This window comes from Pongo abelii, chromosome 16, assembly GCF_028885655.2.
Source record: "Pongo abelii isolate AG06213 chromosome 16, NHGRI_mPonAbe1-v2.0_pri, whole genome shotgun sequence".
Taxonomy (NCBI): Eukaryota; Metazoa; Chordata; class Mammalia; order Primates; family Hominidae; genus Pongo; species Pongo abelii.
The window spans coordinates 88622851-88647041 of NC_072001.2; the positions used below are offsets into that span (position 1 = coordinate 88622851).

The 24191-nt window shown below is 39.4% G+C and overlaps 1 protein-coding gene across 10 annotated transcripts in view; it reads left to right on the forward strand.

Moving 5' to 3' along the window:
- The window catches only part of AKAP13 (A-kinase anchoring protein 13), a 355010-nt gene that overhangs the window by 161657 nt on the left and 169162 nt on the right, over positions 1–24191 (forward strand). For all 10 annotated transcript variants that reach the window (XM_054531799.1, XM_054531800.2, XM_054531798.2 and 7 more), the window contains one exon: positions 23707–23905. In XM_054531799.1, coding sequence (XP_054387774.1) covers positions 23707–23905 — 199 coding nt within the window. The remainder of the gene's footprint in view (positions 1–23706; positions 23906–24191) is intronic.

Here is a 24191-nt window from a genome sequence, read left to right on the forward strand (position 1 = left end):
ACCAGGTTGTAACTCCAAGTCCCGTGAACTTTTACACTCCCTTGGGCTTTCTAAGAAGATGGGTAGGAATTGAAAGTTGGTTGAAATCACAAAGCCAAGCCATTCCAAGCATCTTGTGTTTCTATAAACTTTTCTCTCCCTGCAAAATGACACATATATACTGAGCAAGGTATGTGTTTGTTCTTGGTTACTGTATAATATTTAGACTTCAGAGTGGTCAGAGTTGTGAAATTACACTACTTAATCTGTGGTAATAAATTATCTATGGCAACAGCATGTGATTTGTTTCTGACTTCACTTCAGGCTTAAGTGGAAGAAAATACAGACCTGGAGTATAGGGCTTGATAGTCATGTGTGAGAAAATGAAGGATCAGTTGATGGCACCTTCTGCTCTTTAGAAACTACATATGATTTTTACTTGGTCAATTCTAAAGTTTTCTTAAAGGCATACCAATAGAAAGAATGACTTGAACATTTTACCTGCATTTATTATTGGCAGAAATAGAAGTGATTGGGGAAACAAGGGAAGTGATTAGAGAAACAAGAAAAAAACTAGGTGTGTTGAATAAACATTTTCACTAAAATCAATATTTGGCTGAAGCAGGATATCACCAGCATAGAATGAAGTTATGCGATACAAGAATAAATATGAGGTAGTAAAAAATACAACCAATCCTATACATTTATTAATATCTACCTGTTGTGTTTTGAAAGTTTAACCTTATAGTAGGAGAACAGTTTCTCAGCATTACCAACTTCTAGATTGTTCTTGATTCATTAAACAGCATATACAACTTGTCCTGGCACATCAGTAAGAGCTCTATCTAGTTGAACTACAGACAGTTATAATTCAGGGAAGTTTTTCAGTAACATGTTCTAGAAGGAATTTTGTGTTAGGATTCTGGATTTAATGAATCACAAAAATCTTTTAGCTGCTGAAATTGGTTATCATTGTATAATAATCATTTTCACAAGGCTTTGTTTAAATCTTTAGTGTCCATAGACATAAATAAGGAGCAGTATTCTTAAGTATTCTTATTAAAGCCTATTTTGTTTCATTAATGAAAACAAAAAGTATTTGAGGTATCTAATATTTTTCCTAACATTTTTAAAACATACATTTATATCAGGATTGAGGATAATTTATCATAGTTTTTTTGGCCTTTTTTTTTGTTTTTGTTTTTGTTTTTTTTTGAGACGGAGTCTCGTTCTGTCACCCAGGCTGAAGTGCAGTAGTGCGATCTCGGCTCACTGCAACCTCCGCCTCCCGGGTTCAAGTGATTCTTCTGCCTCAGCCTCCCGAGTGGCTGGAACTACAGGCGTGTGCCACCATGCCCGGCTAATTTTTTTGTATGTTTTTTCACCGTGTTAGCCAGGATGGATTTATCATAGTTTTTATACATGATTTTAGCGATTTTTTCTTATAGAATTTGGAGATGGCAATGTTGACTTTCTGCTCTTAATTTTATTCTTATGTGAATGATTTTAAAATTGAACTTACCCTAGAAAGACACATGGCCTAAATGGAATATCTACAATTTAAAAAGTTGTTTTATTTAATGTTTAATGTTCTGAACACTAGTTAATAAAAAGTTAAAGCTAGAGTTTTTATATAACATCTGTAATTCTTTTTTTTTTTTTGGAGATGGAGTTTCACTCTTTTTGCCCAGTTTGGAGTGCAATGGCACGATCTCAGCTCACTGCAACCTCCACCTCCCAGATTCAAGCAATTCTCCTGCCTCGGCCTCCCGAGTAGCTGGGATTATGGGCACTTGCCACCATGCCCAGCCAATTTTTTGTAGTTTTAGTAGAAACAGGGTTTCACCATATTAGCCAGGCTGGTCTTGAACTCCTGACCTCAGGTGATCCGCCTGCCTCGGCCTCCCAAAGCGCTGGGATTACAGGCGTGAGCCACTGTGCCTGGCCTAAAATCTGTAATTCTTATACCATTTAAGTTTTGATAAATATTTGTTGGCTTAATAAAGATAAAATGTTCTTCCTAAGGTTATCTAGCCGGTGCACTATCTCTTGATATTCATTTTAACTGTCAAACTATTTATCCATTTGAAAACCCTTTAGTTGTTTTTGCATATGACATTAACAGTTTTTACAGTCACTGATTGTTGTACCATTTTATTATTATAGTACATATTTTATGCTTTAACTGGCCCATAGAATTTCTGCATAAAAAGCACGTAAGGAGATTTGTACTTTAAATCAGGGGTCCCCAATGCCTAGGCTGCAGACTGGTACTGGTCCATGGACTGTTAGGACCCAGGTTGCACAGCAAGAGGTGAGTGTCAGGTGGGTGAGCGAGCATTACCACCTGAGTTCGCCTCCTGTCCAGTCAGTGGTGGCATTAGATTCTCATAGGAGCGGAAACTGTATCGTGAACTGCGTATGTGAGGGATCTAGGTTGCATGCTTCTTATGAGAATCTAATGCCTGATGATCTGAGGTGGAACAGTTTCATCCCAAAACCATTCCATACCCCGCCCCCTGATCTGTGAAAAAATTGCCTTCCATGAAACTGGTCCTTGGTGCCAAAAATGCTGGGGACCACTGGTTTAGGTTATGTAGAGAATGCTTACATAGTACTCTTTATTTTAATAGTATTTCTTGTATTGGTGGTGCTGCCTCATTGATAATGATGGTAACCCTGTAATCACTTAATCCTTGTTCAGCAGGCATCCATCTCTTTGGCCTTAAAAATGGCAAAGCTGAACTTGGGTGTGTCCCTATTGTTTAACATCTCTATAGGCCTCAGTTTCTTCATCTACAAAATAGGGAAAAATAATATGTACCTCATAGATCTGTTAGGATTAAACAAGAACATGTTTATAAAGTTCTTAGGAGCTTAGATATTCTTTATTTGGAGAGCTAGGAAGGACAATTCATTGGAAATATTTCAGGTTCGTATGAATATGATATCTCTTTTAACCACCATTCAAGTTTCTGACTTACTGTTTCCTAGTCAGCCTCACCCCACAATTGTAACTATCTCTTGACCTAGTGGGGAAACCAAGCCCCATTTTCCTCACAGAATTTTGGAGGGTAAATAGTGATAGGTGATGTAGGGGTAGTTGCTTGACACTTACCCCACAAGCAAGCTTCCCTTAATTTTTTTTCTTTTTTTTTTTAAGTGTAATACTCAGAAGTTGCCTTCTTTTTTGGTTCATTAGGATTATACCAGCCTCTAGTATACCACACAGCCACAATATGTCGATCATTTCGGGTGGGCAGACAGCTGACATTATGCATTCACGTTCATTTAATCCTCATGACAAATTTAGTGTTTTCACTTTACAGATGAGGAAATTGAAGCGCAGAGAAATTTAAGTTGTCCAAGATCACAAAGACGGTAAGGTCAGAGTAAGGAATCAAACCAACTCTGTCTGACTTTCCAGCTTATGCTCTAACAATTACCTTATAAAACTTTTTTTGTTTAAAAGCACAAAATTTAGAGCAAAGTACTCACAGACAGTAGTTGCTTAAAGGATGTGCCTTCTTTTTCTTTGCACTCTCCTTATGCTAATTATTAAGGCGAGAGTGGCAGTTCTATGTTCCCTCCCCCCCAAAAAAAGGAAGGAAAAGAGGAAAACTAAGTTTCAGTGCTAAAATATCTCGTGGCCCTGGGTATGCAGGAATGCATATCTGACCATAACTAGCCTAGCAGCGAGTTCCCTACAGATAGCTAAGATACATCATTTTGAGGTGGGTTAGCTATCCCCCACCCCCTACCCCTTTCTGGCATTTAGCTTCTCCACCTCCATTTGAGTAGAGTTGTGGTTGGGTTTGTAGAACTCATTAAGGTTTGACACTATTATGGTGATGTGGTTTTGAGAAGATATTGCAATAGCCCTCAAAAAAGGAACTAGATGCTGCAGTTCCTTGTCAGAAGTAAACTTGGAGTGAAACACGCCTTCAGGAGGGGTAACCAGGCTGCTTTCCTCTACTTTTAAAGCTGTAGTATGAAGCCAAAACTAAAAGAGGATGGGCTTGCGATATTCGGGGTGCTTGGGCAGCCATGTGTGAGTATCAGCTTCCAGACCAATGCTTTGTTAATCTTCATTGTTTATTCTCTGACATTTTCTCTGGCTTTTTGCTGTAACTCAACCTGAAGCATCATTGAACTCCCCTGAAGGACTTACGTTGTTAGGATCAGAAAAGTGTTTTTCTCTGCAGTTAAGCTAATTTGACTGGGTTTTGTATGTATGTTAGCATAAAACCCCAATGTTTTCTTGAGCATGCTAGGCAAGGTAAGAAGGCAGAGGTTGATTGGTTGTTGAATGGCAGGTAGAATGCTAGAAAATTAGTTGAAACTCATCCTGGGCTTATTGAATTTTGTTGTATCATATACATAAACTGTGGACACTTGGTTTGGATGCTGTAACCTTATCTCTGAGAAATGTCCTCTAATTTGTGTTACTTTGCATTTGAAAAACTTGCTATGGATTTTATAAAATTTATAACAAAAACCCTAATATACTTTATTAGTTTCTGATAAATATTACATCAGACATCCAGTTAGTATAATTTGAATATGGTTTGAAACTTTTTTAGAGGTAGGTTTCGTTGTGGATAGTGGAAGGAGGCACATAAGTTTTAGAATTAGATCTGAGTACAAATTGTGGCCGTTTCACTTACAGCTGTGAATTCTTGGGGAAATTATTCATTAAGTCTCGGTTTCCACACATGCAAAATGGAAATACACTGATACCTGCCTCAGAGTTTTTGTGAGGATTAAAAGTAAATAATAAACCAACAACATAGTCACTTTATTATCACTATCAAATATGTACTGTACATAATTTTATGTGCTATACTTTTATATGACTGGCAGCACAGTAGGTTTGCTTTCACCAGTATCACTGCAGATATGCAGTGCATTACAACATTATGACAGCCGTAACATCATTGGGTGATAGGAGTTTTCCAGCTGCATTATAATCTTACTGGACCATCGTTCCATATATGGTCTATCATAGACTGAAACATGGCTAAGTGGCACATGACTGTAGTAAATATTGTTAGCATCCTTCTTTTGTTTTTTCATTTTTGCTTTCCTCCCCCTAATGTTTTCTCACCCCTCCAAGAATAAAATCCTAGTTCCTACCAGGACTCACAAAGCTCTGTGAAATCTGAACCTAGTACAACTCTTGAGACCTCATTTCATAACGTTTTTCTCATTCCCATTGCTCTGTCTGCACAGCTACACTGGCTCTAACCTCCCTGGCCAGCTCATTGCCACCTCAGGGTCTTGCACTTGCTGTACACATTGCCTAATGTTCTTGTTCCCTAACTCTGCATGCTGGCTCTTTCATACCACTCAGGTCAGTTGTTAGGTCACCTCCTCAGAAAGCTCTTCAGAAGAAGCCGCCATTTCCAGTCGAAGACATTTTCTACCATAAGCACCTGTTTTATTTTCCTTAAATGAAGATTTGGATTTGCATTTTAGACTACATACAGAGTAAATAAAAATTCTCTACACAATTTTGCTGTAAACGTCTTCTGGGATTTTTGTATATACACTTCCTTTTAGAGAATATGTGCATTTGAAATGGTTTTGTTGTTTAAGGTATGAGTGTTCAGTAGAATACCTCTTAGTGCCATTTTAAAAAGTGATCTAAAGAAACATTTTGCTTTTATCTTTTCTTTCTGCTCGTTAATCCACATAAATTACTACACTAAATTGCTTTAGAATACACAGATTGCTTGGAATGAATTTAAAAATTTATTTTTTAGCCCTCATTTCAGCCCTTAGCTCTGTGAAGCCTTGGTTGATTTGCCTAAACACTATCTATCTGCAGAACCTTGGCCTTGTTACTTGGAAGATTAAATAAGATATTTATGATGAAAATGCTCTGACTAAATACAGCTTTTTACAATCGTATTATATTTATTATGTACTGTGATTTCTTCCTGATACTTCACATTTGATTCAGGGAAATCATTTCAACAAATTATAGAGCTTTTTTTGTTGTTGTTTTTGTTGGGTGTGGTTTTTTTTTTTGTGTTTTGTTTGTTTGTTTGTTTGTTTTGAGATAAGGTCTCATTCTGTTGCCCAGGCTGGAGTGCAGTGGCCCAGTCATGGCTCACTGTAGCCTCGACATCCTACCTCAGCTTCCCCAGTAGCTGAGACTACAGGCACGCACCACCGCTAACTAACGCACCTGGCTAACTTTTGAAAATTTTGTGTAGAGATGAGGTCTTGTATGTTGCCCAGGCTGATCTCAAACTCCTGGACTCAAGTGATTTGCCTGCCTCAGCCTCCTAAAATGCTGGATTACAGGCATGAGCCCCCATGCCCACACGACAGAACCTCTTTAGAACATGACTGTTAGAGCTGATATTTGGATACTTTTGATTTTAATAGCAATAACAACAATAATAAAGACTGGGTGGGACTGAACTTTTAAAATACTCTCGCTGTTGTTCAATTGGTTTTCAGCTTTGCTCAGGCCTATATGAAGTTTACCTTTGGGAGAAAATGAAACCTTGTCCAATGGGTCTGTAGCTTATACCACATGCCGTATTCCTATCTGTGCTATGCTTCTTGTCTCTTCTGCCAGTAGCTTTTCTCCCCAGAATCTGTGCACATTAAATTTCATTTTTCCAGTAGTTCATTTTTAGAATCTTTGCTTCAGTGATGAATTGAAAAGTTAAAAAAAATCTGATTGCTTGTAAGTAATTTGAGAAGTTCTCTGACCCACCTTACCTATTTATTGTGCAGTGCTATTATGAGGGAGAGTAAATCAATGTTATATGTTTCTGCAAAAGCAGCAAATTACAGGAGAAACATGAGAAAAGTCACATCTAGTTTGTCCAACAGACATTATCTCTTTATGAGGACCTATTTTATTAATGTAACTGTTTTTAAATAGGATTAATCAACTTTAATTATAACTTATGAAAAGTGCCGAATCAGGTCAGTGGGCTATATAAAAATACGCAAGGTCATTAGAAGCTTATTGGACTTGTTGAGTATGGGTTCTTTTCTTGAATTTTATTGATGATAACCTCACACATAGTTAAGTGAACTTCATGCCTGAAGATGGGGGTCCTGCCTAGACAAATGAGCAAAAATGTGTCTTTTTTTCTGAACTGGAAAAGCTAGTTTACAGAGTGATGACTTCATTGTGATTAAAGTTACCAGTTTTTGTAAGTATGGAACACATCGCTTCTCCATTAAGTTGGAAGCTTGTTAATCAGCTGATTTTAAAGTTCACCATTACATCGGAGTTTTGGGTTCATCTTTAGTTCTTAATCTTTCTATCATATTTAAGTTTCTCATGATCTTCAGGAATAAAACTGGAAGAAATGGATGTGCATTCCTTTCTCTCCTGATTCTGTTATTTAAATTGGTAATCCTACAGGGTTTCTGTTTGATTTTGTTTTGTGTTTTTGCCCCACGAGAAAGCTAAAGAAACTTTTTGACATTTTAAAGATGAGTGTGTACTCCTCCCTTCCCTTTCCCCTTCCTCCTCCTCCCTCCCTTTGCCGTCCCCTCTCCCTCATTTCTTGGAAATTTGACTTTTTTTTCTGTCATCGGTTTGAAATTACTTTATTCAGTTATATCATTCTTTCCAAGTTTCAGCTTATTTTGTAAGCAGTTCTCTTTTTTCCTATTCTCATTACCACTGTTGTTGATCTTGGTCAACAGTGGTAATGTTCTCGCTTTCAAAATAATTTTCAGGGGCCTGTGTTTCAGCTTTACTAAGTGGCGTGAAGCACTGGTTAAACAGAAGACAGTTAAGTGCTAGTAAGCCAATAACTGTCACGGAATAGGCAGAGACACACAAGTTCTGACATAGATCAACCTAGTTTGTGTATAAATACAAATTCAAGTAATATTTAAATAGAAATCTCTATTTCAGTGGTCCCCAATTTTTTTTTGGCACCAGAGACTGGTTTTGTGGAAGACAGTTTTTTCATGGACCTGTGGGAGGAGGGGATGTGATGGTTGAAGGGATGATTCAAGCGCATTACATTTATCATGCACTTTATTTCTGTTATTACTGCACTGTAATATATAATGAAATAATTATACAACTCAACATAATGTAGAATTAGTGGGAGCCTTGAGCTAGATTTCCTGCAGCTAAACAGTCCCATCAGGGGGTGATGGGAGACAGTGACAGATCATCAAACATTAGATTCACATAGGGAGCCTAGATCCCTCGCATACGCGGTTCACGATAGGGTTCACGCTCCTGTGAGAATCTAATGCCCCCGTTGATCCGACAGGAGGCGGAGTTCAGGTGGTAATGCGAGCAGTGGGGAGCAGCCGTAAATACAGATGAAGCTTCACTCTCTAGCCTGCACTTACCTCCTATTGTGTGGCCGAACAGGCCATAGACTGGTACTGGTTTGTGGCCTGGGGGGTTGGGGACCCCTGCTTTAATTAACCACTTACAACTTATAATCACTTAGATGCTCTAAGTCATCTGGGGAGTGAGAAGGTTGGAAAAGAAAAAGTACATTACTGAGTGAGTAAAGATTATCTGGGATTGTTTCTTAGATGAGGATCTGTTTGATATTGGTGTTGGTCTAGTGTGAACTAAATATAACTGCATTGGAGCCTAAGCTTAGACGTCTGCGTTATGGTTTATTACTCCTGTGTTCGTTTCAAGGAGCTCCTGTGATACCTGCTGTCTCCACTTAAAAAAAACAGAACAGTAAAAATAAAATAATCAATTAATTATTCCTCTTGCTGGTCTGTCACCCAGTCTAGAGTGCTGTGGTGAGACCATAGCTCACTGCAGCCTTGACCACTCACCTCAGCCTCCCAAGTAGCTAGGACTACAGATGTGCACCACCAGGCTGGGCTAATTTTTTTCAGAGAGAGTGGGGGTGGTCTCCCTGTTTTGCCCAGCCTGGTCTTGAACTCTTGGCCTCAAGCAATCTTCTCACCTCAGCCTCCCAAAGTGCTGGGAACACAGGTGTGAGTCACTGCACTCAGCCTATTTATTTTTAATAATTAAGTTGTACATAATAATATTCATGATGCACCTGCATAAGACAGGTTTATTTTATTATCAGATATTACCTCCCACATTATATGGAATTTTTAATAACAGTTGTAGCTGATACTCCGTTTTGTAGTCTGATAGTTTCACTTTGTCATATTTTTATCTATTTCTATGGTCTTTATAAATATTTTTGAGGGCCTCTTTTATTATGAGTATTTATTCAACTAATATTGAATATTAATTTCTGATTTTTAAAAAAATTAAAACTAGTGAGTGCTAGAGTGAGCCTTATCTTTTACCTACTGATTTTTTGCTTCTGTTAAATTATTTCCTTAGGCTAAATTTCAAGGAATTGTATAATTAGGTCAAAGGAAATGATGTTTGCAACTCCCATATTCATTGCAATGTGGCCAGTATTAACTCTGCTTTTCTTTTTTAAATAACTGCCACCTGTAGGTTACTTTAATGCAGTGTTTTACAACCTTGGCTGCACATTAAAGTCTCTGCAGGAGCTTTAAAAAACACTTATGCCTGAGGACCACCTCTAGAGATTTTGATTTGATAGATGTGATATGCCATCTGGACATAAGGGTTTTTTTTTTTTTTTTAAGACGGAGTTTCACTCGCCACCCAGGCTGGAGTGCAGTGGTGCGATCTCGGGTCACTGCAACCTCCGCCTCCCAGGTTCAAGTGATTCTCCTGCCTCAGCCTCCCAAGTGGCTGGGATTACAGGCGCCCGCCACCACACCTGGCTAATTTTTGTATTTTTAGTAGAGATGGGGTTTCACCGCATTGGCCAGGCTGGTCTCGAACTCCTGACCTCAGGTGATCCACCTGCCTTGGCCTCCCAAAGTGCTGGGATTACAGGCATGAGCCACCATGCCCAGCCTCTGGAGATAAGGATTTTTAAAAGCTCTCCAGGCAATTTCAAAGTGCAGCTAAGGTTAAAAGGTTACTTTAGTGAGATTGAACTTAACATTGCATCTGAAAATTGATTCGAGTTATTTGTTGAATCAGATTGGTGGCTTAAATCTGATGCAGTAAGAGGAACCAACTAAATACCTTGATCACATCAATAAATTTATACATGTCTGTCTAGTATAAAATTGATTTATTTTTTACTAATCTTGTGAATGTTGGTATATTAGATATCGATGCATGTATAACTAATATAGTGGCAGTATGCTGAAAATCACTTTTTTCGAGATCTTGAAAGCAGTACAGTAAGGTAGGACTAAAAAAATACAACTTTGGCTATTGGAGTAATGTGGTATTCCAGAAGTTATGGACTCATTGAGAAAGAGAGCGAAGTAGCCCCTCAGGATAAAAAGCAAGAGAAAAATGACCATAGACGCCATGGACTACTAACTGCTGTACCCATATCCATAGTATGCAGTGATCTAGAACTTGCACACTAGTCTCTCAAAATGTGTATTTTAAAAATTTATATATATTTTTAGTTTCGTCTGTCTGCATTCTCTGCTACAAAATAGGCAGCAGAGGTAGGTTTGTGTGGTGGTTTAGACTGTTGATCCAAATGCTGGCTGGCTCCATTACTTAGTAGCTGTTAGGCAAGTTACTACATTTCTCACAACTTCAGTTTCCTGACCTGCAAATTATGGTAATAATATTCTCCTTCACAGAATGATTGCGAGAGTAAATGAGATGATGTGTACCAAATGCACAGTTCGATATCTGATACATTGTTAAGCAGTTGATAAATATTAACAATAAAAGGAAGTGGTTATGTTGTGGAAATAGAAACCAGTATTTAATGAGTTCTTACTAGTAGTATGCATATTAAGAATATATATCTCGGCTGGGCGCGGTGGCTCACGCCTGTAATCCCAGCAGTTTGGGAGGCCGAGGCGGGTGGATCACCTGAGGTCAGGAGTTTGAGACCAGTCTGGCCAACATGGCAAAACCCCATCTCTACTAAAAATACAAAAATTAGCCGGGCGTGGTGGCAGGCACCTGTAATCCCAGCTACTTGGGAGGCTGAGGTGGGAGAATCGCTTGTACCTGGAAGGTGGTGGTTGTGGTGAGCTGAGATCGTGCCACTGCACTCCATCCTGGGTGACAGAGCGAGACTCTGCCTCAAAAAAAAAAAAAAAAAAAAAAAAAAAAAAAAAAAAAAAAAAAAAAAAAAAAAAAAAAAAAAAAAAAAGAAAAGAATATATATCTCTGTCCTTATATCTTAATCCTTGAGCCTCTGTAAGAAAACTGCCATTATCCCACTTTCCTTTTCTTTCTTTTCTTTTTTTTTTTTTTTTGAGACCGAGTTTTGCTCTTGTTGCCCAGGCTGGAGTGCAATGGCGCGATCTCGGCTCACTGCAACCTCTGCCTCCTGGATTCAAGTGATTCGCCTGCCTCAGCCTCCTGAGTAGTTGGGATTACAGGCGTGCGCCACCACGCCCAGCAGGTTTTTTTTTTTTTTTTTTTTTTTGGTATTTTTAATAGAGATAGGGTTTCACCATATCGGCCAGGCTGGCCTCAAACTCCTGACCTCAGGTGATCCACCTGCTTCGGTCTCCCAAGGTGCTGGGATTACACGTGTGAGCCACCGCGCCTGGCCCCCACTTTTCTTTAAACAGATAAAAAACTCTGGCTCATAGAAGCGAAATAATTTGTCTTAGATCAGACCATGGTATAAATGGGATTCTACTCAGACTTCAGCACCTATACTTTTCCCATACCACACTGTGATTTAGCCTCTAGGAAAGTCTCAGTTGAACATAATTAGATGAATTTGTAGTGAATTGGTATTTTTTTCCTTGTAGGAAAAGGTAGGTTGGTGTCAATTTTGTGAACAATATGGTGAGCAATGTAGGCATGCCATTTTCCAACCTGTCGGAATCAATATTGTCCCTCATTTGAGTAGAATGTGCTTGTTTTTTTTTTTTTTTTTTTTTTCCAGACAGAAAATGAGAATTTGGGCTAGGCAGTTTGTCCAACATTTTGTCAGTCTCTTCAACGCTCACGATTCTGTTGATCAATGTAGCAGATGGTGGACTTTGGAACTTTTTATCAGAGAATGTGTGTTGAAAAATGTTCTACTTGGAAGGAACATTCCTTTGACTCATAAAAAAATTTTTCTCTTAAAGACCTCTTTGCTCCTTGTTGCCTTCAGATTACCCTGAATACTTCCTGCTGTGGGCACCGCATGAACTGTTCCTACAAAAACCAGCCCTTTCCACTTAAAGTAGTGCAGCATTATATAAGGGGGAGAGCACAGGCTTTGGGAGCAGCCCAACCTGGATTCAAATCTATTACTTGTTAGCAATGTGCTAAGTAAGAGGGTGCTAATATTTATTGACTGCCTACTGTGTGCCAGGCTTATTAAATAATTTATTTACTATCCTCATTAATTTCCACAACAACTTTCTTTGCTTTTTCACAGCAGCCTTTTAAAAGGACTGTTACATTTTTTATAGGTCAAGATGCATGCTCAAAGAGGTTACGTATCTAGCTCAAGTTCTCACTTCTTGTAAGTGGTAAAGTTTGATTTTGAACTGAGGTTTATCAAACTGCTAATGTATGTGGTATACCTTGAACAAATATGTTAATATTTCTGTTCGCAATTTCCTCATCTCTGAAACCGGAATACTACTACTTTGAAGGACTGTTAAGAGGATTAAATTAGTGTACTTAAAATTTTCTGTCAGTATCTGTTTAAGTAGATACTCAAATAATACTAGTTTCTTCCCTACCTTTAGTAAATAATAATAACAGAAGAATGAAGCAATTTTCACCTCTGCCTTTATTAAAATAATGTTTTACATTTAACTTTGTATTTTGAAAAAATTTGAACTCAGAAAAGATGCCAGAAAAGTGCAATGAACTCCTATATACCCTTCATCCAAATTCTCCGATTCTTAACATTTGGTTACATTTGCTTTATCTGTGTGTGTATACATATACGTATATAGAATTTTACTGAAGTCTTTGAGAGTAAGTTGCAGAATCATGACCTTCTGTTCCTAAATATTTCAGCATATATTTCCTAAGAACAAGGACAGTCACCAAATACATTAACAGTGCATTTATCAAAATTAGTAATTTATCATTAATATAATAATCTAATATATAGTAGTTTATATTCTGCTTTTCACCATCTGCTTTATAGTGTTCTTTTAAGTGTTTTTCCTCCTGATCTGGATCACACACTGGCTTTAGTTGTTATGTTTGGGCTCCTTTGCCACCTGTGCCTTTTGAGCCATTACTGCCACTACGTTGGGTTGTACTAGAATTACTTCCGTAGATTATCTGTCTCTTTAGAGAGTGATGATCTCAAACCATCTTAAACATTGTGAGTAAAACAGAAGAATATTTGTACGCTTCTGCCATGGAGTGAAATCCCAACAAATACTTGGGTACCTGTGTATGTAAAGAGATTGTGCTGAGTAGTGGAAATCAGCAGGTCAGGAGATACACGATCCTGGTTCTCAATGGGGCTTCCAGATAAGTAAGATTGTTATAGTGCAGTTGAGCAAGTCTTGCTGAGCTCACAAGATGGAGTCTGCTCCTGGAAGTGTGCTGGAAGCTAGATATAATTCAGGGCTCTCAAAGGATGTTTAAAAACAATATTAATTACCTCATGACAGGAAGATTGAAAATTTCAAGGTAATCATATTGTCAGCGTTTCATATCTTAAAAGTCTGTTTTGAAATCTGGTGGAATGTGAAAATCTAAGAGACTTTAACACTGTCTGATGTAGTAGTAATGAAACAATGCCTGTAGTGCATAATTGCCACAATTGGTGGTAAAGTACCATTTCCTTTATTCAGGGTGATAGTTTCCTCATTGGAATTAAAAAAAAAAATCAGAAGGCAGTAGGAATCTCTATAGACCTTCCTGCAGTGTTTACATTCCTTCATCTACAGATCTTTCTTTCATTTGTTTTTTCTTTGTTTTTTAAAGTGTCAGCTGAGGCTGTGGTGCCTCTTAATTCACCAACTGAAACAACCAGAATCTCTGGTGCATTTGTAGTTCTGCTTTCCTGTCCTGCAAGACCTGATTTGGTTACAATATAATCTTTGTTCACGTTTTTCAAGGTAAATTTTAGATACCCAGCCATAGTCCTCTTTATGGCAGAAACACAACGCTGACGGACAACTTAATTACCAACTGTAGATATAGGAAGGGCTTCCAATCAAGAGAATGCTGAGTAGTTATTTTACAAGTCTAAAGGAGACTGAATGCGGAAGATGGATTTAAAATGGAAATGTGGTAGTTGTACATAAAGAAATTCTGTGCTAGAATTGTAGAGCGTTCAGATACACCTAGGATTCTGGGTATGGGCCTCATAGTTCACCTAAGAAGGAGAGTGGACAGAGAGAGAGCAGGGCCTTGCCTTTCCTTCCCTCTACTGGCCCTGTCACACATAGCCACTCTATTTCTGCATATGATTTCATCTGAAAACATGCAGCTACTTAAAAGTTTGAAAACTAGTGTCTTAGTTGTATTTGTGAAATTGTACCAAGCCATGATCTCTCAGGTTCCTTGCTGCTCTGTATAAAGCCTCTGAGCTGCTTTCTTCACAGGTGTTTGCCGTCCATTGGTTGCATACTTTGGGAACATAGGTGCATGGTAACATTGGTGCATGGTAACATTAAGTTAAACAGAGCATACTGTGAAGCAGATGATGTTGGAACTAATGGTTCATGTGAACTATTTGTACTATCACTACCAGTGCTTCAGAGAGACAAATTCACTTTATTTATACTCTGTTACAGTGTCTTCAAATGTGCATCTTAAATCAGGTACATTTTGATCAATGCTGTTATACCATTTTATCATAATTTAATTTGCGACAGTTTTTTGCTTTAGTGGTACATAAGATGATGGTGCCTTTACAAGTAATAGCATCTTAATTTTGATGAAATATGCTATATTTAGTGCATAAGATGCCACACATATAAGGGTAAAACTCCTAATACACTCTTTCCTGCTTTTTTGCATCTGTGAAGGTGGCAATAACTTCAGTAAGCCAAACTGTGGCTAACAGTAATTAATGTTGAGACAGATGTCATATATCTTTGTAGCTGTAGCCTTTAGCATAGTGCCTACCACTTAATAGTTGTTCAGTAAATGTTTCATTGAATGGTCTTTTAATATTAGTTTATGAGGGTAGACCATTAAAACAAAGTTTTAGTTGGGAGTAATTAGAAAAAAGAAAATGACTTACTTTTTTTTTTTGTTTTTTAAATGGAGTCTCGCTCTGTTGCCCAGGCTGGAGTGCAGTGGTGCAGTCTCGACTCACTGCAACCTCCACCTCTTGGGTTCAAGTGATTCTTCTGCCTCAGACTCCTGAGTAGCTGGGATTACAGGTGCGTGCCACCACACCCGGCTGATTTTTTCTATTTTTTTGGTGGAGACGGGGTTTCCCGGTGTTAGTCAGGATGGTCTCAATCTCCTGACCTCGTGATCTGCCTGCATCGGCCTCCCAAAGTGCTGGGATTACAGACATGAGCCACTGTGCCCGGCCAAAAATGATTTACTTTATTCAAGAGAAAAATAATTCGTACAAGTAAGGAAAGTAATCATAGTATATTACTTAGATCATCTGTATACAACATTTCTAGATGCATAGTAATGTAGATACTGAATACTGATCCTACCAAAATTGTAACTTTTAAAATATTTGTGTATATTTAAGAGATACAAGTACAGTTTTTTGTTTTTGTTTTTGTTTTTTGTTTTTTGTTTTTTTGAGATGGAGTCTTGCTCTGTCACCAGGCTAGAGTGTAGTGGTGTGATCTCGGCTCACTGCAACCTCCACCTCCCGGGTTCAAACGATTCTCCTGCCTCAGCCTCCTGAGTAGCTGAGACTACAGGCACATACCACCACAGCCAGCTAATTTTTGAATTTTTAGTAGAGACGGGGTTTCGTCATGTTGACCAGGATGGTCTGGATCTCTTGACCTTGTGATCCACCCACCTCAGCCTCCCAAAGTGCTGAGATTGCAGGCGTGAGCCACCACGCCCAGCCACAAGTACGGTTTTGTTACATGGACATATTTTGTAGTAGTGGTGACTGTAGGCTTTTAGTATAACCGTCACCTAAATAATGTACCTTGTACACATTAACAAAATTATAACTATTATGAAGAGAAAAGGACAAGCTGTATGCATGTGTTTTTGGGGAAGAGGGGCAGACACTAAGCTAAATACTCATTTTCTATGTTGAGAAGTCAGTTTGTAACCAAACTGGTCTCCATTCCCACATTGCTCTTCTGTGTGCATGTCTGGTTCTGCTTTGTGATTCTGTTGTTTGGAGATGTGTAGTTTTTATGTAACATGGCCCAAAAATGTTAGGCCAAGATTTCATTTGTTAACTGGCCAAAAAAAAAAAAAAAAAAAAAGTGATAAAGAGAAATTCTTTGTTTACTCGTATTTTTGTATTATGTACCAGCTTTGGATCTTATACCCTCAGTAAAATGCAACTCCAGCAGACACTGTCCCACACCTAATACGGAGCTTCTGTTCTAGTGAGAGAGCTGAGAAAAGTATATAAATACCTATTAAATAGCCCAAAGAGGTGTGTGTGTGTGTGTATATAAAGCCACTAGAGACCAGGCGCAGTGGCTCACGCCTGTAATCCCAGCACTTTGGGAGACTGAGGCAGGCGGATTGCTGGAGGCAGGCAGATTGCTTAAGCCCAGGAGTTCAAGACCAGCCTGGGCAACATGACGAAACCGTGTCTCTAGGAAAAATCCAAAAATTAGCACGTGTAGTGGTGCGTGCCTGTAGTCTGAGCTACTCAGGGGGCTGAAGTGGGAGGATCACTTGAGCTCCGGAGGTTGAGGCTGCAGTGAGCTGAGATTGCACCAGTGCACTCCAGCATGAGCAACCCTCTATCAAAAAAAAAAAAAGAAAAAGGAAAAAAAAGTCACAAGAGAGTAATATAATAAGGAGGGGGGAAAAGATCCTGTGTCCATAGAGAAAAGAATGGAAAAGCGATCAGTAAGCCAGACCGAAAGATGGGTGGGTTTTGGATAGGCTGGAATCCCTGGGTGATGAGGTGTCTTTGAGGAATGCACATTTATAGTTTGGCTGCAGAATGGGGGTATAATAAGATTAATTGTGGCTGGAAAAGAAAGAACATCGGTGAATATGGAGAATGGTGATGGCCCAGCAGAAGAGTTGCTGGTGTGGCATGGCCTATCAAGGCACTGTGGTAGAGTGGAAAGAGATGGTGTTCTGGCTCCGCTTATTAGCTGGGTGACCTTGGTGATGAAGTTCTGTGGCTCTTTGCTTTATATATCTATACAGTAGAGATAGGATGCTTTGTAGAATTAAGGTTATGATGAAGAGAGAAAGCCTAGGTGATACAGGCACACATGTATTTCACTCTCAATACAAAAAGAACAACAAAAACGTTGTTTTGTTTTGTAGAACAGAGCTTTTGAGCAAAAGAATGATGTCACTATTGCTTTGTAACAGTTATTTCTGATAGATTGGGGGTAGTGAAGGCCCTAGGGTAATTGCCCCATAACAAAAGTGGCTGTAAGAGTCCAGGTAATTTAGTCAAAGTCTGAACTAGACCAGTGCCTATAGGATTCGAAATAAGGAGCTGAATGGGGGAAGCATTGCAAACACAAAGTCAACATGCTCAGAATGTTGTGAACAAGGGAAGTAGTATTACTAGGGATAACAGTGGTTTCATAAATGGAAATAGGTTTGGCATTGCTGCTGCTTTTGATTATGGAGTAACATAAAATTGAGGTTTGAAATTTGAAGGTGCCCATTAGACACCCTGGTAAAGACATTCATAAAGTAGTTGGAAGTGTTGGTGCAGAACTAAAAGAGACTTTGAGTCAAGAGAAAGTGATTGTGGGGGTGAATTGGGGCTGTGGGAAAGGATGGATGAAAGAAGAGGACTGAATTCAGAGAACTGATGTGTTCACCTCTAGGAGATGAGGAAGAGGAGCCAGGGAAAACAGTAGTTGGATAGGATGGATTTTTGTGGATGGCAAATGAGAATACATTTTAAAAGAAGAATCAGATCAACGTATTTTTTTCTTTTCTTTCTTTTTTCTTTTTCTTTTTTTTGAGACAGAGTTTCACTTTTGTTGCCCAGGCTGCAGTGCAATGCTGCGATCTCGGCTCACTGCAACCTCTGCCTCCTGGGTTCAGGCGATTCTCCTGCCTCAGCCTCCCGAGTAGCTGGGATTACAGGTGCACGCCACCACACTTGGCTAATTTTTGTATTTTTGGTAGAGAGGGGGTTTCGCCATGTTGCCCAGGCTGGCCTTGAACTCCTGACCTCAGGTGATCCGCCTGCCTCGGCCTTCCAAAGTGCTGGGATTACAACTGTGAGCCACTATGCCCAGCCAGATCAACATTTTTAAATTCTGCAAAACTCAGGGTTGACAGGGATAAAGAAAGGCCACTGGGCCGGGTGTGGTGGCTCGTGCCTGTAATCCCAGCACTTTGGGAGGCCAAGGTGGGTGGATCACAAGGTCAGGAGATCGAGACCATCCTGGCTAACACGGTGAAACCCCGTCTCTACTAAAAATACAAAAAATTTGCCGGGCGTGGTGGCGAGCGCCTGTAGTCCCAGCTACTTGGGAGGCTGAGGCAGGAGAATGGCGTGAACCCGGGAGGCAGAGCTTGCAGTGAGCCGAGATTGCGCCACTGCACTCCAGCTGGACCACAGAGCCAGACTCCGTCTCAAAAAAAAATAAAAGGCCACTGGATTTTGATATTTACTTATCACTGGAAACCTGTGACAAAGCTTTGGTAGCATTCAGAGTGAGTAGGAGGCCGGGTGTGGTGGCTGACACCTGTAATCCCAGCACTTTGGGAGGTAGAGAAGGATGGATCACCTGAGTTCAGGAGTTCAAGACCAGCCTGGCCAACATGGTGAAACCCCGTTTCTACTGAAAATAGAAAAATTAGCCAAGTGTGGTGGTACACACCCTGTAATCCCAGCTACTTGGGAGGCTGAGGCAGGAGAATCTCTTGAACCTGGGAGGCAGAGGTTGCAGTTAGCTGAGATTGTGCCACTGCACTCCAGCCTGGGTGACAGAACGAGACTCCGTCTCAAAAAACAAAATCCAAAGTGAGTAGGAGCCAGATCACAAAGCCTTAAAATGTTGAAATGGCTGGAAAGGAGGTAGAGATGGTGAGACTCCCTGAAGGAAAGAGGAAGAGAAAGACAGAACATGTTTCAGTGCATTCAGCAGGATTTCTCGATGCCAGCACTACCGAGTTTGGGCCTGATAATTCTTTGTTTAGGGAGCAGTCCTGTGCATTGTAGGATCCTCTCCTACTCCTGAGTTGTGACAACCAAAGATGTCTCCAGATATTGTCAAATGTCCCCTGGTGGCCGTATTCCTTGGGTGAGAACTGATTGACAGGGTTGAATGAGGATTGCTACCGCTGGAGTGGGGAAGGACCTAGTCCAGAAGTGGGTGGAAAACCACAGGCAGCCAGGGGATGATTTACTGAAGCAGGGACCCAAGGAGGGCAGGAGGAAACAGAGCAAAACCTCTGTCTAGAAGAGGTATCCTGAAGTTGGAGAGGGTGGGGAAATGCATTGTTGTTTTGTTTTGTTTGTTTGTTTTTGTAATGACAGTTGTTTTGGCTTACATTAGATGGCCTCAAGCTTATCACTGAGAAAAGAGAAAAGGTCTTTTGAGAGTGAAGTAGGCAAGGTTAATGTTTGGCCTTAGAGGAAATTATATAAACGTTAATCCCAGTGGGGGAAGATTAGTATACAGGTGAATAAAAGGATTACTGAGTAGCAGTGAGGCCTGGCTGAATGGGACTTTTGAAGCAATTGTTAAACAGATTGCTAAAATGTATATCTCAACCACCCTGATACTTTTTATATTTGTGCGTTTTACAGACTAGACTTATGTACTTTTTTTTTTACTTTTTATTTTGCTTATTTCAGAGGACTATATAGATTTCAATGTTATTGAACTTTTATTTCAGTTATTTTTAATGGCTACATAATAGTCTATAGATCTGTTCTTTAGTTTGCCAATTAGCGCTCCAGTTACTAACTGGTTAGATTGCTTCCAGTTTTTAATGAAGTTGTGCCAGAAGTTGCAGTAAACATTCTTATGCATAGTGTTTTGCCAGATTTTACTAGTGGACCCAGTAAAGGTTTTATACAGTGGTAACACAGAGCAGGAAATGTATTTTCTGAAATGTCATATTAATGAGGCCACCCTTGATCTGCTACATTTAAAATTGCAACCTTCATTCCTGCTTTAATCTCTGTAGCACTTGCTGTCTTCTAGGTGTTTTACTTATTCATCTTGATTGCCGTTGTCCCCCTTGTTCAAGAGAACAGGGATTTTGGTTTGCTTCACCAGTACCTTGAATAGTGCCTGGCACATACATACTTGCTGAATGAATGGATGATGGGACTTACCCAGACCTGTAGGCTAAATGAGTTTGGAAGAGTGTCAGTAGCAACAGATATTCATGGAAGCCTGTGGAAAAATACTTGTAATGACTGATCTTTAGTATCTAGAGGGACGAGGAAGCAACAAAAGTCCCCAGGGACATGAATTGGGAGATTGAAGGGTTAGTACCTGGAGGTAATGGTGACAACAAAAGCACATTCCTCTGGAAGGTGAGAGTGGGAGAGGTAGAAGGTAAGTAGGCTGTGGTTAGAGAAAGGGATTTCCCAAGGTTTAGATATTAGAAATGGAACAATATGAGAATTAAATTCTCAAATTTAATTTTGAGAAGGTTGGTAGAATACTCCATTTCGCGGAGAATGGACTGTATCACTTTTTAATTGCTCCTGCCTTGGCAAACAGTGCCCTCTAATCTTGTTATATTTGGGTCATGCTCAGTGGTGGTATATAAAGCAGGTTTTGTTTTCAGAGATCTTTTTTGTTGGAATATGGCTGTATGTGATAATCTGATTAAGCAGATATGCCACTAATGTCTGCCACACAATAAGGCATGTTAGTGACTATGTCAATGTAGGCTTGAAAGCTAAATTGATAGAGAAGTTGTCTCCCCGCTATTTGACTTCTTGAGTCATTTCTTTGAACTGTCGAGAGTATTTAAAAGTACTTTTCTGTTTGAGGTCATTTCACTCAGAGTATAGCAGCTTACTAAAATATGTAAAACATCTAGTATAGCATATGCCATTCTTATTTGAAGCTGCTTTTGGGGAGCCACTTTTGGGTATGGAAGTTGTAATAGTAGTTTTTTGGAGTACACTTAATTATTATTACCCTCAGCCAGTACATGATTTTCCATTGCCTTATAGGTTTTCAACTGTAGCATTTTTTTAAATTTTTTAAAATTATTATGCTTTAAGTTCTGGGATTCATGTGTAGAACGTGCAGGTTTATTACATAGGTATACACGTGCCGTGGTGGTTTGCTGCACCTATCAACCCGTCATCTACATTAGGTATTTCTCCTAATGCTCTCCCTCCCCTAGCCCCCAACCCCCTGACAGACCCTGGTGTGTGATGTTCCCCTTCCTGTGTCCATGTGTTCTCATTGTTCAACTCCCACTTATGAGTGAGAACATGCGGTGTTTGGTTTTTGGTTCCTGTGTTAGTTTGCTGAGAATGATGGTTTCCAGCTTCATCCATTTCCCTGCAAATGACATGAGCTCATCCTTTTTTATGGCTGCCACTGTAGCATATTTTTAGCTTTAAAATTCCAATTAGTCTCAGGTGAATTGTTAATGACAGACAGGTGTGACTTAGTGGAAAAAACTCTGGAGAGACAGTTGAAGTAATGTTTCTCATATTTTTCAGTGGCTAGATAGCATGTCTGTAATTTCTTAATTCTTTATTTTCTTCGATTTCAAAACATGATAATGATCTCAAATACAACCTTCCTCCCAGAATCTCAGGGATACTTTACCAATCTATTGTTTGCTTTGGTGGGATTATAATAACTGTGATACAGGTTGGGAGGCCAAGGCAGGTGAATCACCTGAGGTCAGGAGTTCGATACCAGCATGGCCAATGTGGCAAAACCCCCGTCTCTACTAAAAATACAGAAGAATTAGCTGGGCGTGGTGGGACGTGCCTGTAATCGCAGCTACTCAGGAAGCTGAGGCAGGAGCATCGCATGAACCTGGGAGTTAGAGGTTGCAGTGAGCCAAGATCGCACCACTGCACTCCAGCCTGGGCAACAGAGCGGGACTCTGTCTCAAAAATAAATAAATAAATAAATAAATAAATAAATAAAATATGATATGATATGGGATATTCAAAGGTGTTAATGTTGTAAGGAAAGGAAAAATAACATTTCAGATAAGGAGGAAAGGGTTGATGGAAAGCATAATCTATTATTGTGCCTGATCTTTGAGCTGCTAGTCACCTTATCAGAATGCTGTTTGAGGAGTGTTTTCATTATGTTTAAAGCTTTCAGAGAAAGTAGGATTTTCTGATACAAGTAGAAAAATAGAAAAAAGTAGAAATGTTTTTCTACTCTTAAGAAGGGAAGGCTTACTAGAAATTATTTTTAAACGAATGAAAGAGTAGAAGGAGGAAGAATAGGCAGTATCTGTATGTGATTTCTCTGTGTCAGATACCATAGATGTAGTTTTTTATGCACATTTTCTCTAATTCTCAAAACAGTGCTTAGATTATAATATCCGTGTTTGCATATTATGAAATTAAGGCTCAGAAAAGTTAAGAAATTTGTCTAGCATCACATAGCTCGGAAATAAAATTTTGTACTCAGAAATCTGTATACCATACTGTGTATCAAACTAATGAGAAAGAATAGTGACACCAACGGTTAGGGCTTCAGACATTTACATTTGTTCTGAATGTGGAAGAGGGTGCTTAACACTTGAAATGTGTGCTCAAGTACAATAGTTAGTAATATGAGATTGTGTGGGGTATGATTGTGTGCCTCATCCCTGTTTTTTGTATGCCCCAAGATTCTTTCATCTGTTGCAAAAAAGCACAGCGCAGATTATGTGTGGTATCACAGCAGGCATTACGGGCAATGGATATGCCTTCTGGAAGCATGGGTGGAATTGGAGGTCCTGTAGCCTTTAGAGGAGAAACCCACTTGCCTTGTTCAAATCAGTTGGCGTATAATGGTGGAAAGTTGTTATATATGTTTATAATGATATGAGTTGAGCAAACTTGCTTGTTTTTTAAATTTTACAAATTTTAACTTTAAGTTCTTGGAACCAAGTGCTTTATTCCAAGTAGGATATGATAATTATATTGGCAAGTGTTGAACAATATGTCATCGTAACAGTTTTTCTTTGTGTAATTGACTTCAATAATCTTGAGGGTGTTTTCTGCACCTATTGTTAGAAGAGTTGGAGTGCCCTTATAAGGGTTGGAGTGAGTGGTTCTTCTCTTGCCATTATAATTGACTGTAGTTAGCATATGGTCTAATTTATTTTAAGAGTACCTCTTAATAAGCCTTGATTTTGTTGAAAATCAGGCTAAAATCATCTTCCTTGCACTTCCTCATTACTTGGTTGTTAGCATAATATTAACTATTATTAGATCCCAGACATCTCTTTATCTTGATCTAAAGAACATTGTTAGGGCTAGGAGTCCTGCAGTTTTCATTTAACCCATTTGTGATCTCTTGTGAGGAGGATGGAGCTATTGGTTATATACCTGAATCATTTGGGAGGTGTATATACTAATTTTTGCTGTTGAACCTCAAAGAACAATCAGGTTAGAAATATGAAGTAAGACTTAGAAGGTTAAGCTTATGCCTGGGAGGCAGAATATATATATATTAACCAGAGATGCTTGTGTGTAGGGAGAATGCTGGAGAACCAGACTCCTGGAGCAGTTTATCCTATGAAATACCGTATGGAGACTGTTCTGTGAGGCATCATCGAGAGTTGGACATCTATACATTAACCTTTGAGGCTGATTCACATCATGAACACCCATTTCCTGGAGACAGTTGCACTGGACACATTTTTAAACTTATGAACATCCAACAGCAACTAATGGTAAGTCAGAAAGCTTTTATTTTTAAGTATGTGCATGTGCATGTGTGTGTTTTGTATGTGTGTCCCTGCCCTCCTCCAATGAACCTTGGTATAATTAGAACATAAAAATACTTTCCTGGTGGGAGGCTGAGACGGGCGGATCACGAGGTCAGAGATCGAGACCATCCTGGCTAACACGGTGAAACCCTGTCTCTACTAAAAATACAAAAAATTAGCCAGACTGGTGGCGGGCGCCTGTAGTCCCAGCTACTCGGAAGGCTGAGGCAGGAGAATGGCGTGAACCCAG